Source organism: Oncorhynchus mykiss, chromosome 4, assembly GCF_013265735.2.
Source record: "Oncorhynchus mykiss isolate Arlee chromosome 4, USDA_OmykA_1.1, whole genome shotgun sequence".
Lineage (NCBI taxonomy): Eukaryota > Metazoa > Chordata > Actinopteri > Salmoniformes > Salmonidae > Oncorhynchus > Oncorhynchus mykiss.
Genome location: NC_048568.1, coordinates 20,492,094 through 20,511,500, shown reverse-complemented (window position 1 = coordinate 20,511,500; position 19,407 = coordinate 20,492,094). Strand labels below are relative to the sequence as shown.

The following is a 19,407-nucleotide window of genomic DNA, read 5'->3' as shown; positions in this document are numbered from 1 at the left end:
ATTAGGGAGGTAAGGCACTAAATAGGCCGTAGTGGCGAAGTAATTACAATTTAGGAATTTAACACTGGAGTGATAGATGTGCAGAAGATGAATGTGCAAGTAGAGATACTGGGGTGCAAAGGAGCAAAACAAATAAATAACAATATGGAGATGAGGTCTTATAGGAAGCAACTCCCTATGATCTGTGAACCGTACATGATACAGACAACATCTTGGTGTCATTATACTCCTTATAGTGTGCTCTAAAATATGGAGAATGTCTAGATTCTGAAATACAATTTCACATTCATTTATTCAACTTTCACAGTAATCTCAAAAATACCATTTTAGATTTAGCTTATTTTTATACATATTGTTTGGAACAATATACTCTCCAAACACGTCAAATTTCCAGAGTGGCTCTCAAGTACTTTTCATGATACGACCTATTTTATGTAGAAATTGACATTATAGGTCATTAACCAATCACAGCCCTATTTTAGGGTTGCACATTCAACAAACCACCAGCAGAGTTCCCTTTGAATCCATGTACCATTCACTGTAATGGCGGTGCTCATAAAATGGATCAGAACTTCAGAAATAGCAGAGAGCCCACTCTGGAAATGTGATGTACTTGTCGAGCATATTGTTCCAAATGAAAAAAAATGAAAAAAATCAAAGAGTACTTTTGAGATATTTGTAATGGTGAATAAATGAAGCGTGAATTTGTATTTCAGAATCTAGACATACTCCATTAGGTTAGAGCACATGATAAGGAGTATGGTTGTCGGTATCATGTACAGTTCGCAGGTCATAGGGTCTTACAGGAGACATGTATAGGTCTAAAAGGGGCCTAAAGTGGCCACTTTACTAATGATTTTATTAACCAAAAAATTATACAAAATGTAAAAAGCATGTCAAACATCCTTCCTCCCAATGAAGTGTGTGAGAATTGCCAGAAAAATCTCAGATAGCAAAAATATTTTCTGTCTATGCTGGTGTTGAATAGCCCTATACACAGTGATCTGCACCTGCCAAAGTATCATTATACAGAACCAACATTGGCTATTTAAAGCAAGGCCTCGTGGGTAATATGTTATACATACCAGGGAAAAAAGGGTAGAGTATGAATGGAATGCCTTTACTCAATAAGATCTTGATCGTGACAGAGAATGTCTATCCGTTCTTCAACATTCAGACAGGTTTTTCCACAGAAAGCTGAATCATACAATGACAACAGCCAGACCAGCATCTTGTCCTCATGAGCGATTTAGAAGGTCAGAGGCTAAAAGGGTCGAGAATCTGCTGTCAGCTGCTGTGGGCTAGTAGAAGGTCGTGTGTCACACACTTTCACTGACACACCCCTGTTGGGCAGAGCCTCTCATTCAGCTTTGTGACAACAGTATTGACCATTCATTCAGTGACGTTATATGCTGGATATTAAGTCACTTCAACCCAACTGGAAGAATAGATTGTTTTTACTGGATATAGAAAAGGCTGAACTGATATCTGAATGACGATCAAATGATAATACAATACTGGTAAAACAAAATTTAAAAATTCTACAATGAGAACTTTGCATTGGACCCAAATATCTTTCACGTCCTGCATGTTGAGCAGCAGTAGTGTCGTATGGCAGTGTGTTAGTAAGCACTTTGATTATCCTGACCCGGTGGTGATTAGGGGTTCCCTGTGGAGCGTCACATGGCTCTCTCCATCCCGCTCTATTCTCTTGGCTCACTGGGACAGCTGGGTTACTGCAATTCTATACATTTTTCTTTGGAGTCAAAGGAAAATACTGCAGAATGAATGCTCATCTCCTGCAGTTCTACGCATTTTTCCATGGACATTTCTGTGTTCTTAATATCAAACAGAACCCCCCCCCCACCCCACCACCAACTGCCACAGCTGCTGAAAAAGAATCTTAGGGGAATAAAAGCTAGTGTCAGATCTCACACTGACACAGAGCCTCTTAGCAGAGCAAGGATTTAATCACATAGCCTTGGCCAAAGGACTGAAACATCTTGTCACATTTAAACAGACACTGGCAGAGGGACGGGGAGGTGCAGTGGTGCAGTGTGGATAATGAGATCCCCAGCTGTACAAAAGGTCAGGTGAAGTGTGCAAGTTTGTTTCAGTCAGACTCGGGCCGAGTGGCTCTCTTCAGAGCTACAGTAGTCAGTGATAACGACTGCTCCAGCTCTGAAACAACATCTATGGAAGTGTTGGCTAAAAGTCTCGAAACAATCAGGCTGTAATGTCATATTATGATGTAGTTTAGCTAGGCTAAAGCAAGTGTTATTTAACAACAACAAACTCTCTCTCCACAATAGGGGCCTGATGCGTGCTTAGTTTTGATAATGGATCATTAGAAAGCGTTCCCCGTACATAGAGGACAGGTTAAACTCTGGCGGGAGCGTCCTGCCGGTGCCCCCGGCAAGACGGTCTGCATGAACTATTCAATGCGCTCAGCATGGAAGACTGCACACACGCATAGGAGGTCAATCAAGGCTGTATTAAGTTACTGAGCTAAACTGCTGGTCTGTCTCTGTGCGTGTGGATCAACACACCCTGCTCACTCCATAGTTAACACAAGTGTTCCTATAGGCATGACCATTTTTCTTTATGTTGGCCACAACACCGACCATTCATGAAGACATATAGTGCCTTCAGAAAGTATTCACACCGCTTTGACTATTTGCACATTTTGTTGCATTACAGCCCGAATTCAAATTGGATTAAACGGATGTGTTTTCTCACCCATCTACACACCATAGAGTGGCAGTCTGTTTAGGAATGGGTGGCAAGTAATAAACTGGTCCTGAACATCTCTCAAACTAAGAGCATTGTCACACCTGGCTGAAGGACTGCATGGTGCAGCATGGTAAGCGTACATTTAAACTTTATTTAAAAATGACGCCGAAAAAACAAAAACCCAACCGTGAAGCTTTGGGCTATGTGCCCTGAACAACTACAAAACTTAACTTCCCACAAAACAGGTGGGGGAAAAGGGTACCTAAGTATGGTTCTCAATCAGAGACAACGATAGACAGCTGTCCTTGACTGAGAACCATACCAGGCCAAGACATAGAAATACAAAACATAGAAAAAAGGACATAGAATGCCCATCTTAGTCACACAGTCACACAGTCACACAGTCTCTATGGCCAGGGTGTGACAAGTATTTGGCACAAATCATTCCTTAAGTTCTAGACAGCTGAATCTGGTAATAAATGACCTGCAGGCTCTAGTTTTATCTTATCTTGATTATTGTCCAGTCATATGGTCAAGTGCTGCAAAGGAGGACCTAGTTAAGCTGCAGCTGGTCCAGAACAGAGCGGCACGTCTTGCTCTTCATTGTAATCAGAGGGCTGGTATAAATACTATGCATGCCAGTCTCTTTTGGCTAAGAGTTGAGGTGAGACAATGTGGCACTCTTTGTTTTTATAAGAAACAATGTGTTGAAAATTCCAAATTGTTTGCATAGTCAACTTACACCCAGAACTGACACACACACTTATCCCACCAGACATGCCACCAGGGGGTGTTTTTACAGTCCCCAGGTCCAGAACCAAGTCAAGGAAACATACAGTATTATACAGAGCAATGAGTGCCTGGAACTCCCTTCCAACTTCTATAGCGTAAGAGAACAGCAAACCTGGTTTAAAACTACAAATAAAGCAACACCTCACCACGCCTCTCCCCCATGTGACCTACGTGTTGTGTGTATGTACTGACATGTGTAACTGATAGATGCACACACACACACACATAGTGCCTTCAGAAAGTATTCAGACCCCTTGACTTTTTCCACATTTTGTTAGGTTACAGCCTTATTCTAAAAGTGATTCAATCTACACATAATACCCCATAATGACAAAGCAGAAACAAGTTTAGACATTTTTGCTGATTTATAAAATAAATCTGATATATCACATTTACATATGTATTCAGATCCTTTACTCAGTACTTTGTTGAAGCACCTTTGGCAGCATCAAGTCTCTCCAGAGATGTCAGATCCTGCTGGGACACTCAAGGACATTTAGAAACTTGTTTTCATAAAGGATCTCTGTACTTTGCTCCGTTCATCTTTGCCTCGATCTTCCCAGTCCCTGCCGCTGAAAAACATCCCCACAGCATGCTGCCACCACCACGCTTCACCGTAGGGATGGTGCCAGGTTTCCTCCAAACGTGACGCTTGGCATTCAGGCCAAAGAGTTCAATCTTGGTTTCATCAGACCAGAAAATCTTGTTTCTCATGGTCTGAGAGTCTTTAGGTACCTTTTGGCAAACTCCAAGCAGGCTGTCATGTGCCTTTTACTGAAGAGTGGCTTCCGCCTGGCCACTCTACCATCAAGACTTGATTGCTGGAGCGCTGCAAAGATGGTTGTCCTTCTGGAAGGTTCCCACATCTCCATTGAGGAACTCTGGAGCTCTGTCAGAGTGACCATCGGGTTCTTGGTCACCTACCTGACCAAGGCCCTTGTCCCAGCTCTAGGAAGAGTGTTGGTGGTTCCAAACCTCTTCCATTTAAGAATGATGGAGGCCACTGTGCTTCTCGGGGACCATCAATGCTGAAGAAATGTGTTGGTACCCTTCCCCAGATCTGTGCCTCAACACAATCCCATCTCGGAGCTCTACAGACAATTCCTTCAACCTCATGGCTTGGTTTTTGCTAGAAACAGGATGCACCGGAGCTCAATTGAGTCTCATAGCAAAGGGTCTGAATACTTATGTAAATAAGGTATCAGTTTTTTATTTTGAATACATTTGCAAAAATGTCTAAAAACCTGTTTTTGCTTTGTCGTTATGGGGTATTGTGTATAGATTGGTGAGGATATATATTATATATTCATTTTAGAATAAGGCTGTAACATAACAAAATGTGAAAGTCAAGTGGACTGAATACTTTCCGAAGGCACTGTACATTTAAAAACATTAACATGTAGTGTATGTAAATTAAAAAGTATTTTGTCTGTAGTGTCGGACCCAAGTAAGACTAGCTGTCGCCGTTGGCGTCGGCTAACGGGAATCCTAATAAACCAAATACCATCATAATGACATAGTGAAAACATGGTCAGACATTCTTGCAAATTTATTGAGAATGAATACAGAAATATCTCATTTACGTAAGTATTCACACCCCTGAGTCTTTCTGGGTAAGTCTCTACGAGCTCTCCACACCTGGATTCTGCAACATTTGCCCATTACTTGATTAAAATTTCTTCAAGCTCTGTCAAATTGGTTGTTGATCATTGCTAGACAAACATCTTCAAGTCTTGCCATAGATTTAAGGCTTTCTTTTCACTCTGTCAATTAGGTAAGTATTGTGGATTAAACTGCAATGTTGATCCATCTTCAGTTTTCTATCACAGCCATTCAATTCTAACTGTTAACTGTTAAAGTCATCATTGGCCTCATGGTGAAATCCTTGAGCGGTTTCCTTCCTCTCTGGCAACTGAGTTAGGAAGGATGCCTGTATCTTTGTAGTGACTGGGTGTATTGACACACCATCCACTTTAATTGCACAAAGGGAGATTCAATGTATTTTTTTTAACCAATAGGTGCTCTTCTTTGTGAGGTATTGGAATATCTGGAATACCTCCCTGGTCTTTGTGGTAGAAATCCACTGCTTGACTAAGGGACCTTACAGATACATTTGTATGTGTGGGGTACAGAGATGAGGTAGTCATTCAAAAATTATGTTAAACACTATTATTGCACACAAAGTCCATGCAACTTGTTAAACAAATGTTTACTACGAAACTTATTTAGGCTTGTCATGAATACTTATTGCCTAAAGACATTTCAGCTTTTCATGTTTAATTAATTTGTTACATTTTTGAAAAACATAGTTCCACTTTGACATTATGGGGTATTGTGTGTAGGCCAGTGACAAAATGTAAATCTAAATGTAATCCATTTTAAATCCAGGCTGTAAAAAAGTCAAGGGGTGTGAATACATTCTGAAGGCACTGTGAGCGAAGAGAGAGGAGGCTTCAATAATGCTGTTTCCAATGTGTTCGGGGTCTGTATATTCATCCGTGTCCTCCTCCATACAAGCACAGATACATCCGCCCCCTTCCCGTACTGGCCCTAAGCTCCTCACAAATGACAACTTTACGTTTTAAATGTCTCCATGTGTAGTGGCAGGGCCGTGCAGCAGGATAGTCTCAATGCTGTGCTGCTGATGAGTCTCTACTTAATGAGCTTCAACTGAAAAAGGGAGAAAAGACAGACACATGTCCAAGCACCCAGAACCCAGAATATTATGCAGAGTTATGCAAAGGGTTTGCTAACACAGATGCACACGCAAGCACAATAACACACAGAAAATTGTAGCAGAGTATTGCAGAGTGCACAGCTCCAGGCGCATGGGTACTGCAGTGATTCTAGCCCTAGGTGCATTTGGACAGAGCGAGGGGTCACATGATTAAGAGTAAACTGACGGGGGGGGGGGGGGGGGGGGGTCATTCCATGTCATTTCAGCAAGTCATGACACCCACCATCTCAGATTGCTCTGAAATCGTTTCTGTAGTTAGAACACTGATAATATTAGCATTCCTGAAACATTATTTGGTTGAAATATAATTGTATGTCTGTGAAATTAAGTTAATTGGTTGCTTCCAAAATTGGCCATTTTAATTTAGAGGACTCATATAATATTCAATAAATATAGTACCTAACATCGGGATTTTCCAAAGGTTGCTGTCGACACATATCCAACTGGAATTTGTGGTCTGCTTATTTTATCATTTACATTTAGGATACCATTTATACCACAGGCCTCTCAGAGAGAGTCCAGAGAGAGAGAACCCAGAGAGAGAGAGAGAGAGAGAGAGAGCCCAGAGAGAGAACGCGCGAGCTCAGAGAGAGAGCGCGCGAGCTCAGCGAGAGAGCGCGCGAGCTCAGAGAGAGAGCGCGCGAGCTCAGAGAGAGAGCGCGCGAGCTCAGAGAGAGAGCGCGCGAGCTCAAAGATAGAGAGCGAGCTCGGAGAGAGGGAGAGCGAGCTGAGAGAGAGTGAGAGCGAGTGAGAGCGAGCGAGCTGAGAGAGAGAGCGAGCTCAGAGAGAGCGCGTGCGAGCGAGCTCAGAGAGAGAGAGAGAGAGCGAGCGAGCAAGCGAGGTGAGAAAGAGTGAGCGAGCTCAGAGAGAGTGAGCGAGCTCAGAGAGAGAGCGAGCTCAAAGAGAGAGAGCGAGCTAGCTCAGAGAGAGAGAGAGCGAGCTCAAAGAGAGAGAGCGAGCTCAGAGAGAGAGAGAGCGAGCTCAGAGAGAGAGAGAGAGCTCAGAGAGAGAGAGAGAGCTCAGAGAGAGAGAGAGAGCTCAGAGAGCGAGAGCGAGCTCAGAGAGAGAGAGCGAGCGAGCAAGCTCAGGGAGAGTGAGCGAGCTCAGAGAGAGAGAGCAAGCGAGCGAGCTCAGAGAAAGAGAGTGAGCGAGCAAGCTGAGAGAGCGAGCGAGCGAGCTCAGAGAGAGAGCGAGCGAGAAGTGAGAGAGAGAGCGAGCTCAGAGAGCGAGCGAGCTCAGAGAGAGTGAGCGAGCTCAGAGACAGTGAGCGAGAAGTGAGAGAGAGCGAGCTGAGAGAGAGAGAGAGCGAGCTCAGAGAGAGAGAGCGAGCTGAGAGAGAGAGCGAGCTCAGAGAGAAAGAGAGCTCAGAGAGAGAGAGAGCTCAGAGAGAGCGAGCTCAGAGAGAGCGAGCTGAGAAAGAGAGAGCGAGTGAGCTGAAGAGAGGGAGCGAGCGATCTCAGAGAGAGAAAGAGAGTGAGCGAGCAAGCTGAGAGAGCGAGCGAGCTCAGAGAGAGAGCGAGCGAGAAGTGAGAGAGAGCGAGCGAGAAGTGAGAGAGAGAGCGAGCTCAGAGAGAGAGAGAGAGAGCTCAGAGAGAGCGAGAGAGCTCAGAGAGAGAGAGTTTTAAAAAAAGTTTTAAATCATCTTTATTGGGTCTGGGGGCCCACCAAAAAATAAATACTCATACAAAACCACAGTTACACAGTTAAAAACACAACTCCAATTCCTCCTCCACAGTAACTAAACACAACAGCCTCTGCATACCCCATATACTCATAAACAGATCAATATTGTTGACAAGTTTATAATAGGCAAACTCAACCCTCAGTCTCGCTGCCAACATTCCCTCCAGCATTCCCACCACATCCACAGACCCCTGTCCCCGAATAGTTTCGGGTCTTCCGTATCGCTAATTTTTCTGCCCCTAACACAAAATTAAGCAACGCAACTACACCCATTTAACTAACTTTGGCCCAAATATATGCAGTTGGGAAGAGAAAACCTCTCCCAACGTTGAGAACCAATTAGTGATCAGGTCAATCATCCCGACCAACCTGGGACACAGTAAAAACAGATGTGCCAGAGATTCAGACTCGGCACAGAATGGACACCCCTCCCCAACAGTAGGGTCCAGATGTACCAGACACAGAATGGACACCCCTCCCCAAGAGTAGGGTCCAGGTGTACCAGACACAGAATGGACACCCCTCCCCAAAAGTAGGGTCCAGGTGTACCAGACACAGAATGGACACCCCTCCCCAACAGTAGGGTCCAGGTGTACCAGACACAGAATGGACACCCCTCCTCAACAGTAGGGTCCAGGTGTACCAGACACAGAATGGACACCCCTCCCCAACAGTAGAGTCCAGGTGTACCAGACACAGAATGGACACCCCTCCCCAACAGTAGGGTCCAGGTGTACCAGACACCGAATGGACACCCCTCCCCAACAGTAGGGTCCAGGTGTACCAGATGGATGTTGGTGGCTATAGCTCCATGTATTATCCTCCATTGGAGGTCAGCTGTCCTCTTATCAATAGGCAGTTTGTATAATGATCACCAACAGCCTTTTGGAGAGGCACCTGGACCAAGCACACCCACCCACCTCGTTGATTTTACCCGTTCCAGGGAAGAGGCATGGGACACCTTTACACATATTCTGTACATGGCCTTCTTTCCCACCTCCTTGAACTCCCCCAGCTCCGGGGTATTGAAGGAAAGCAGCATCCCCACATCCTCCTCGAATGCCCCCATCGCAGCACTTAACAATCAGTGCAGGAAACACATAATCCAGACCCTCCTTCCACCGATCAGAATTGGAAGTGTCAGTCACATACTGCAGATGAAGCACTGGCAAGGAGTTGCAGACCTCAGCGACGACCTTCCTCGGTAGGCGAGATGATCGGATCCCCGCTCTTTCTCCCAGCTCCTCCAACGATTTGCTCCTGCTCTGCATCAGATGACCTAGCTTGGTACACCCCACGCATAACAGGCATGAACGTAGGCTAGCTGAAACCAGAACACGGGACTAGATGGCAGTTGTGAAAAAGAGGCTCTTCAAAAAGCCACATCCCTGGTGGCGTGCAGGCCTTATGGGACTGGACAAGGACTCTCCAAGCCTGCATAACAAACTCATAAAATGGAGTCAGGCCAGGCAAATCACCCCCCCTCCAGCTTTAAGAGGAAAAGGTGCTTGTCTAAGCCCAAACAGCCCGCTCTCCTCATCAGTGTGTAGGCTGTTTCGACCCAGCTAGAACCGTCTCTGTACAACAGTCTCTGGGCTGCTTGAAGCCGGAAAGCCATGATTCTAGAGAAAATGTCCACCAGGCCTTGCCCACCCTCATGCAGTGGCAGGTACAGGGCTGCAGCTTTAATCCAGTGTTGTCCAGACCAGAAGAAATTGACAAGGGTCCTCCGAAGCTCTTGTATCAGACCCTTTGGTGGCTGCAAAATCATTAGTCTGTGCCACAGGGTAGAGGCAGCAAGATTATTAGCTACCAGGACCCTTCCCCTATAAGACAGCTGGGGCAGCAACCATTTCCATCTTGACAGTCTGGCACACACTTTCTCCAATACACCCTCCCAGTTCTTTTTCTGAAAGACATCAGAGCCTAGAAAAACTCTCAAAGTCTTCATCTCATCTCTGCCCCACTGAAGCCCCCCTGGTAACCGTGGAACGGACCCCATCTGAAGCCGACCTGGTAACCGTGGAGCGGACCCCGTCTGAAGCCCCCCTGGTAACCGTGGAGCGGACCCCGTCTGAAGCCCCCCTGGTAACCGTGGAGCGGACCCCGTCTGAAGCCCCCCTGGTAACCGTGGAGCGGACCCCGTCTGAAGCGCCCCTGGTAACCGTGGAACGGACCCCGTCTGAAGCCCCCCTGGTAACCGTGGAGCGGACCCCGTCTGAAGCCCCCCTGGTAACCGTGGAGCGGACCCCGTCTGAAGCCCCCCTGGTAACCGTGGAGCGGACCCCGTCTGAAGCCCCCCTGGTAACCGTGGAACGGGCCCCGTCTGAAGCCCCCCTGGTAACCGTGGAACGGACCCCATCTGAAGCCCCCCTGGTAACCGTGGAACGGACCCCATCTGAAGCCCCCCTGGTAACCGTGGAGCGGACCCCGTCTGAAGCCCCCCTGGTAACCGTAGAACGGACCCTGTCTGAAGCCCCCCTGGTAACCTGAAGCTGACCTACCCACAGAGCTTCACTCTTTCCCCAATTGACTAGCTGAGGAGGCCCCCTCATACACCTTTAGAGTGTTTGAGAGAACCTTAACGTCCTCACCCCCTGTAATAAAAACTGTTACGTCATCTGCATACTCAGACAGTGCTATCGTGGGACCCTTCATTACACCTGGCACAGAGAAACCAGTAAGACTCGCTCTTAAAAAACAAAGCATTGGTTCAATCGCCAGACTATATAACTGCCCTGAAATTGGGCATCCCTGCCTGATGCCCCTTTGGACAGGGATGGGGCAACTCAAACCACCCCACACCTTCACCATACACGAGGTCCCAGCATACAGTAAATTCATCCAAGACAGAAAAACATCCCCAAACCCAAAGGCTTTCATTGTTTTAAACAAGTACTGGTGGTCCACATGATCAAAAGCCTTCTCCTGATCCAAAGAAAGTAAACCCACATTTACATCAGACAGTTTACAAATGTCTAAAACATCTCATCAGAAACAAGTTGTCAACAATAGAGTGGTCAGGTACACAGTAGGACTGGTCCTTGTGGACCAACAATCCCAGATACTCTTTCAACCTGTTTGAGAGACATTTAGAAACAATTTTGTATTCAGCGCACAGCAAAGCAACAGGTCTCCAATTTTTTTATGAGAGACAAATCCCCCTTTTTTGGCAACATTGAAAGCACCGCACGTTGACAGGATACAGGAAGAGAACCACACCACTTCACACAACACTTCAGAAAAATCCTCCCCAATAGACCCCCAAAAGTGCTTATAAAACTCAGATGGTAAACCATCGATGCCAGGGGCTCGGCCTGTTGAGAGCTGCATAACTGCTGTGGACAGCTCTTGTAGTGTAATGTCAGAGTCCAATGCGACTCTCTGAGGTCCCAATTGAGGAAGACCGTGTAACAACTGTTCAGTACACAGAGAGTCACAACCCTCCGCCTTATAGAGGGACGAGTAGAAATCCACGGCATGTTGACGCATTTCACTGTCATCCGTGGTCACCTTCCCATCAGGAAGACAAAGGCAGACCATCTGTTTATGTTGCAATGTCGACTGTCCTAGGTTTAATAAAAAAAGCGCTAGGAGCATCCATATCCTTCAGGGAAGCGAAACGAGACCTAATCAAGGCACCCTTCACTCTTTCAAGCAGAAACGACCTCAGTTCATGTCCTGTAAGTTCATGACTAGTCCAGGGTCGTTCTGAGTGAGCAGCTTCAATTCAATAGACTTGATGTCCTGTTCAAGGGCCTTGATAGTTTCTTTAACTTCAATATGAGACAGGGCAGTATACTGTTGACAAAATAATTGTATTTCAGGTAGTGCAGGCGAGCGAGAAGTGAGAGAGAGCAAGCGAGCTGAGAGAGAGAGAGCGAGAGGGAGCGAGCGAGCTCAGAGAGAGAGAGCGAGCGAGCCCAGAGAGAGCGAGAGAGAGCGTGCTCAGAGAGAGAGAGAGCTCAGAGAGAGAGAGAGCTCAGAGAGAGAGAGAGCTCAGAGAGAGAGAGAGAGAGAGCACAGAGAGAGCTAGCGAGAGAGAGAGAGTGAGCGAGCTCAGAGAGAGAGAGCGAGCGAGCGAGCTCAGAGAGAGAGAGCGAGCGAGCTCAGAGAGAGTGAGAGAGTGAGCTCAGAGAGAGCGAGCGAGCTCAGAGAGAGAGAGAGCGAGAGGGCTCAGAGAGAGAAAGCGAGCGAGCTCAGAGAGAGAGAGCGAGAGGGCTCAAAGAGAGAAAGCGAGCGAGCTCAGAGAGAGCGAGCTCAGAGAGAGACAGCGAGCGAGCTCAGAGAGAGAGAGAGCTCAGAGAGAGAGAGAGCTCAGAGAGAGAGAGAGAGAGAGAGCACAGAGAGAGCGAGCGAGAGAGAGAGAGTGAGCGAGCTCAGAGAGAGAGAGCGAGCGAGCGAGCTCAGAGAGAGAGAGCGAGCGAGCTCAGAGAGAGTGAGAGAGCGAGCTCAGAGAGAGCGAGCGAGCTCAGAGAGAGAGAAAGCGAGCGAGCTCAGAGAGAGAGAGCGAGAGGGCTCAAAGAGAGAAAGCGAGCGAGCTCAGAGAGAGTGAGAGAGCGAGCTCAGAGAGAGTGAGCGAGCTCAGAGAGAGAGAGAGCGAGAGGGCTCAGAGAGAGAAAGCGAGCAAGCTCAGAGAGAGCGAGCTCAGAGAGAGAGCGAGCTGAGCGAGAGAGCGAGCTGAGAGAGCGAGCGAGCCCAGAGAGAGCGAGCGAGCCCAGAGAGAGCGAGGGAGCTCAGAGAGAGAGAGCGAGCGAGCTCAGAGAGAGACAGGGAGCGAGCGATCTCAGAGAGAGAGAGAGAGAGAGAGAGAGAGAGGGAGCGAGCTCAGAGAGAGCGAGCGAATGAGCTCAGAGAGAGAGAGCGAGCGAGCTCAGAGAGAGAGAGCGAGCGAGCTCAGAGAGAGAGAGCGAGCGAGCTCAGAGAGAGCGAGCTCAGAGAGAGCGAGCTCAGAGAGAGAGAGAGCGCGAGCTCAGAGAGAGCGAGCTCAGAGAGAGCGAGCTCAGAGAGAGAGAGAGAGAGAGAGAGAGAGAGCTCAGAGAGAGCTCAGAGAGAGAGAGAGGGAGCGAGCTCAGAGAGAGAAAGCGAGCGAGCTCAGAGAGAGAGAGCTCAGAGAGAGAGAGCTCAGAGAGAGAGAGCTCAGAGAGAGAGAGAGAGCGAGCTCAGAGAGAGAGAGAGGGAGCGAGCTCAGAGAGAGAGAGCTCAGAGAGAGAGAGAGAGCTCAGAGTGAGCGAGAGAGAGCTCAGAGAGAGAGAGAGAGAGAGGGAGCGAGCTCAGAGAGAGAGAGGGAGCGAGCTCAGGGAGCGAGAGAGCTCAGAGAGAGCGAGCTCAGAGAGAGCGAGCTCAGAGAGAGAGAGAGCTCAGAGAGAGAGAGCTCAGAGATAGAGAGAGCTCAGAGAGAGCGAGCTCAGAGAGAGAGAGAGAGAGAGAGAGAGAGAGAGCTCAGAGAGAGCTCAGAGAGAGAGAGAGGGAGCGAGCTCAGAGAGAGAAAGCGAGCGAGCTCAGAGAGAGAGAGCTCAGAGAGAGAGAGCTCAGAGAGAGAGAGCTCAGAGAGAGAGAGAGAGCGAGCTCAGAGAGAGAGAGAGGGAGCGAGCTCAGAGAGAGAGAGCTCAGAGAGAGAGAGAGCTCAGAGTGAGCGAGAGAGAGCTCAGAGAGAGAGAGAGAGAGAGGGAGCGAGCTCAGAGAGAGAGAGGGAGCGAGCTCAGGGAGCGAGAGAGCTCAGAGAGAGCGAGCTCAGAGAGAGAGAGAGCTCAGAGAGAGAGAGCTCAGAGATAGAGAGAGCTCAGAGAGAGAGAGCTCAGAGAGAGAGAGCTCAGAGATAGAGAGAGCTCAGAGATAGAGAGAGCTCAGAGATAGAGAGAGCTCAGAGAGAGACGCTGACTAGGTCGCCAGGTGTTTCCTCCGACACTAACCCTAATTCTAACACTAAAATAAGCTTTTTACAATTGAGAACTGGCATAATGTCCTCACTTCTCTGAATTTTAGTTGGTTTAGTATTCTTGTGAGGACTTCTGGTACTCACAAGTATAGTAAAATGTGTACACACGCACACACACAAAGACAGAGCAGCTTACTTACGCCCAGTTAAACTTAGATTCACACACAACAGGTAGGAGGGGAAACACACCAGACGAAAATCTTTTAACGCAGTCAGTGGATGAAACATTACGTAACCATATTTGAGCACAAAATCACTTGTCTCCTGTAAATCAGCCCTAATCCTGGGAGATGAAACACTGTGGTGATTAGTTCTCTCCTGGGTCCACTTTGCTTGGACGAACAATCACTCAGAGATAAGTGAAGTGCACAGAGTGAAAGATGAAACTCCTCTGCAATGACATCAGATAGAGCCCCCCCCCCCCCCCCCCCCCCAAAAAAAAATGCTTACAGAAAGGCTGGTTTGCAGTTTATCGGTGAACAGAGGAGAAATTTGAGCGATAAGGGATGGACTGTCAGATAGAGAGCTGGAGGTAGAGGGGGATGAGAAAAGCAGAGATCAGAGGGTGGAGGGTCGGGTGGATGATAGAATCGGAGAAAATTGACAAAATAAATCATTGGAGCACCATAACTTCTTCCTCACATCCTATTTTCCGAAGACTCATGCCACCGTTTTATGACAGTCCCCTATCAAATGAAACAGACAAATTACGTCCAATTATTACTGCATGGTCACACTATCTGGGATTAAGCCCGGGTTTCCCGCTCACTCACGGCTGACTGTGGACACACACACACACACACACACAATCCCTATTGACTGCTGTCTGATGAGCCACTTGCGTCGCTAGGCTCAAGACAAACTTTGACTAAATTATTTTTTATTCTGAGGGTTACTCCAGTCCGTTCAGAATCCAGAGCCTTAATACAATTGTGGCAGTCATCAGGAAAACCTGAACAAGAAATGTATACAAAAAAATACCAGCAGCATTTCCACAGCTGTTATTTCTCAGGATCCGTGTCAAAGTAACAGGCTCCTCAAAAGGAAAGGGCTGTCAGAGGTTGTTACTGTGACACATCACAGCCTGCTGCTTCACTGTCAACCGGGAGCGATAAAACCTCAAGTGTGCTTCACTTCCCATGATGCATAACTGACTGGGGGCTCTATTTTAGAACATCAATGGGGAGGAATTTTAAAGGAACAGACCGTTCAGGTTTCATCACTGACATGGGAAAGGTGTCTTATGTTGACAGGTTTTTGGGTTTATAGTGACTGATCAGTTGACATGGAGAAAGACAACTTCCATGCTGTCTGTCTGTCCTGACACACACACCAACAAATGGTCATGAGTCAGTCAGGCCAGCAACTTGGCCTAGCAGTCACCCCAAGCAACCACCTCACACCTGTTGAACAAACCCACCAGGCACATCTAATAGCCTAGCCCCCCTTTTGACACTGATCTTTGTTGTCTAATGAATCAAAACAGAAAGGACCACTTCAATTTCACCCACCATTTACTATCACTAACCAGGTCTCCGTCCAACCATTCCATGCGGATGAATTACTTGACGCATGAAAAAAGGCACAACCTTTTTTTTAGGAAAAAGGAAATGCGGAAACAATTTTATAAATGTCAACAGAGAATTTGTTCGTTCGACATGGTGGGATCTTTTTGTGTCTGTAAAATTAATAATGCGAGAAACGGCCGTGGAAACGCCTTTATGCTCAAATATTGATATAACTGTCATATCAAAGTAAACTTGGAGTCACGCGGTGATATATTGTGTTGTCCTCCCACTATGACCCGGGAAACAATGCAGTTTATTAGGCAACAGATTACACCAATTGTGATGAACTTCACAGCGGGGTGAAAGTGCACGGTGATGGGTTTGATGCTGCTTTCCGATAAATATTGGGGGTCTTATTCTAGTGACATGATTGATGCTTGGCTGCTGTTTGACAAATAAAAATAATCTCGTTTTTATCCATAATCTCGTGTAGGTAGCCTACTCGCACTGTATCTGTGAGCTGTTGGTTAGAGCGCACGTGCTATATAACTCAACAGTTGTGACAAAACCATCAGTAGAGTTGACAATGTGATGGAAACCCATTTAACTTTGTTTTATTTTTATTCGGCACATGGGGAAGTTAATTTCAAAAGTTATTTTTTTATGTGCACTACGTCATCACGCAAAGTCTTTAATCCGCAAATAGCCAGTTTGATGGTAATATGTGCATATTGTTTTATGCAGATTTTAGAATATTCGCATGAAAATCTGTCACCAATTGGATGGAAACCTAGCGATTTACTATTTCCAGTAAGTAATGTGATCACCAATCAGAAAGATGGATAAATATATATATATATATATATATTTGAGAATTGCAGCAGCGCTGGATTTCCTTGGAGCAGCCAGAGTCATTGTTAGATGAGGCTTGGTCTAGTGGAGAGATGCCAGCAGCTGGCCTCATTTAGGCCTTTCTCTCGAGGGGCCTCATCCGCCCCACGCCCCCGCCACATAGAGTAATGGATCTGACTAGGGGTCACCCTAGTGTTTCACCCTCTGCCTGTGGACCAAGCCTTGACATCTGAACTCTCCCTAGCCCACAGACAACTCCCTCCACTACAATGTGATGAGTGCGTTGCAACGCGACGAGAGCCCTTTTCAAACAGCCACAAAGCTGTTATATTTATAAACATCTGTATCGGCAACATAACCCCTTTAAATAGAGAAAGAGTAAATATTGTATACTATAACATGCAAATCTGAGATGTTTGTTTCATCCGGGGGTTACAGTAAACTACACACCTGCACTGTAGCGACATGGGACACCTAAGTGCAGTGGTCATCATCAGCAAGTCAAGTGTGACATAGGTGGAAGAACGACCTTAGAGGACCAATAAAACATTAAGAATGAAATCATCATACATTTAAATACAGGTTTTGAATTGTGTGATATTAAATGTGTTCAATGCAAATACATGTAATTTTTTAAGGCACAAGTCAGTTAGTGCGTAAGCCCTGCGTAATAAACCGTCATAGCCCTATGCAAATGTCAACATCAACGAAAAAAACGGATGTTTGAATTTAATGTGACATCAAATAAATGATATTCATTATCATCGTGAATAATCTCAAAATGTCTAACCAGCAAAAAAAAATCCACAATGAATTAAAGCCCATTGCACGTAGAATACAACCCTAGCAACATTTCCACGGGTCTTTTTCTGTCAATATGCATGGGAAATTGCTATGATCAAATTGACATTCATGTTGACTGAAAGTACACTGGTCAATTAGCCTCGGTTTAACCATTCAACTTGCGGTTATTGCTCCTGCCCGTTACTGCATTGATTGCAACAACTGGGCAAATGTTTCTTTCTGGAGGCGTGTGGAGGTGTGACACAGTTTGAAATACAAAACAAATGTGTTTTTCAGTAAGCTCTGCAGCAGCCACTGATAATACAATTGCGCACTACATGCCTTGCTATTTTACATTCAATGAGACAAGATCCACATCGACATTGCTGCACTGCAATTTGCTGTATATGCAGAACAGAATACAATGTTTCCTATATTTAAACGACCAAATAACCTAATGAATAACATGCATTTGATCGCATCCGGTTGGAAAGTTTGTTGGACATATAGCCTCTCAAAAAGTTACCTGTGTGAATGTAATATAAAATGTTCGCATCATGTTGCTTCAATGTTTTTAATCAAGACTTAGATCATTACTCACCTCATGATTCAGTCACAGTAGTGTTACAGAACAGGGTCTTCGTCAAGGGCTTCAAATAAGTTATTTAACTGATGACTTATCTTGCAATGGTTTTCAGAAAGTTCGCACTTAAATATGCCACAAAATAATATCAATGGAACGCCGCGGGACGAAAGAGGCTCGTAGTTACATCCAGTATAGTATAAAAAAAAGAAAAATGAAAATGTAAAAAGTATTTATCCTACATGATCGAGTGCATCGCGCCACCGTTTACGAAATTCTAATGAAAGAAAAGACGGGGAAAAAAGTATATGGTTTTCGCTACTGCGAGACTGCAGTTGTCTCATACAGCGACAACGTGCCGCTGGGATCCCCGTCTCTGCTTCAACACTGACGCAAAGCCACAACACTGACGCAAAGCGTTTCTCAACTACGTGGAGACGTACAGAACATACCAGGCCACACCCCCTCGATTTTTTTGATAGCAAGTACCCCTTGCAAAAAAAAGGGAATAACGGGATTTTTGAATGAGACGTTTATGGGGGCTAATAAGCAACCTCAGTGCGCCACTATGTGGATGTCAGTTATTGTCCCCCACGATTAAGTGGGGAGGGGACTGTGGGTCTGTCTCCGTTCGTTCCAGCACATGCTGCGTTCAAAACAACTGGCCACTGGCAAAAACGACGGGGATTTTTTTTTTTGAAAGGTCTTCGACCTCGGAATTCTAAATCGGAAACTCGGGCATCTTTTCCTCAAACTTCAACTTTCCGACCTGAAAATCAATGACGTCATAATTTGACCAAGTTTTTTTTCCGAGTTACTAGTTGTCTTGAAAGCACCATGATATCTGGCATTTACAAAATTACACTGGAAGCTATCGTAATTGAGTGACATTTGTTAGTCACTATCGATATCTCAATTGGCCCAAGTTTTTGCTTTGTTATTTCAGATATAGTATTAATTATAAGCTACATGAAAACAAAACAGTTTATTGTGGATTTTTTTGTAAATCCTGGAAGGCAGGTTAGCGTTTTTTTCGTAATTTAACTTGTTTTTGAGGCAGCTCTGCAAAGCGGCAGCCACAAAGTCAATAAAACTGATTTGAAACCTAACCCTAACCACAACCTTAAGCACGCTCCATAAGTCCAAAAAACACATTTTTGTTTTCAATAATTTTTACAATATAGCCCATCTAGCAGAAATTGCTCAGTTCTGCCTCAAGAACAAGACTCATTCTAATAAACATCAACCTGCTCTGGAAGAGAGAAGACACATCTATCTCAGAGACTGAAAATACTTACTGGCCTAGAGATTCAGTGGGCTATTTGAGTTCTCATTCAAGTTCAATTTCACCTGGTCTGGGGAGCAAGAGTAGTAGCCTATTGAATTATAGATTTGCTATTTACACTGTGATAACTATCTAAACCATTTAAAGTGTGTTAAATGAGGCCTCCTGAGTGGCGCAGTGGTCTAAGGCACTGCATCGCAGTGCTGCGGTGTCACTACAGCCTGGGGTTTGATCCCTGTCCTGTCCACACCACCCTCTGTAGGGCAGTGCTATTGCCATACCAGGCAGTGATGCAGTGAGTCAAAATGTTCTCAATGGTACAGCTGTAGAAGTTTTGGAGGATTTGAGAGCACATACCAAACTTGTTTCGGACCATTTTAAGTCTTTAATGATTTGGACACAGAGGAACTTGAAGTTCTCGACCTGCTCCACTGCTGCCCCGTCAATGTGGATGGGGGTGTGCTCTCCTCCCTGTTTCCTGTAGTCCACGATCAACTCCTTGGTCTTACTGAC

At 45.9% G+C, this 19,407-nt stretch overlaps 1 protein-coding gene across 2 annotated transcripts in view; it reads right to left on the bottom strand.

The window, feature by feature from the left end:
• LOC110521055 (protein enabled homolog) overlaps positions 1–18,003 on the bottom strand; it is a 158,391-nt gene extending 140,388 nt beyond the window's left edge. The window contains exon 1 of one of the 2 annotated variants that reach the window (XM_036975862.1): positions 17,628–18,003. In XM_036975862.1, the coding sequence (XP_036831757.1) occupies positions 17,628–17,632 (5 nt within the window). In that variant the 5' untranslated portion in view covers positions 17,633–18,003. Of the gene's footprint in view, positions 1–16,693; positions 16,773–17,627 lie in introns of those variants that run through there. The other variant, XM_036975860.1, reaches the window with a different exon arrangement.
• Positions 18,004–19,407: the final 1,404 nt, after the last annotated feature.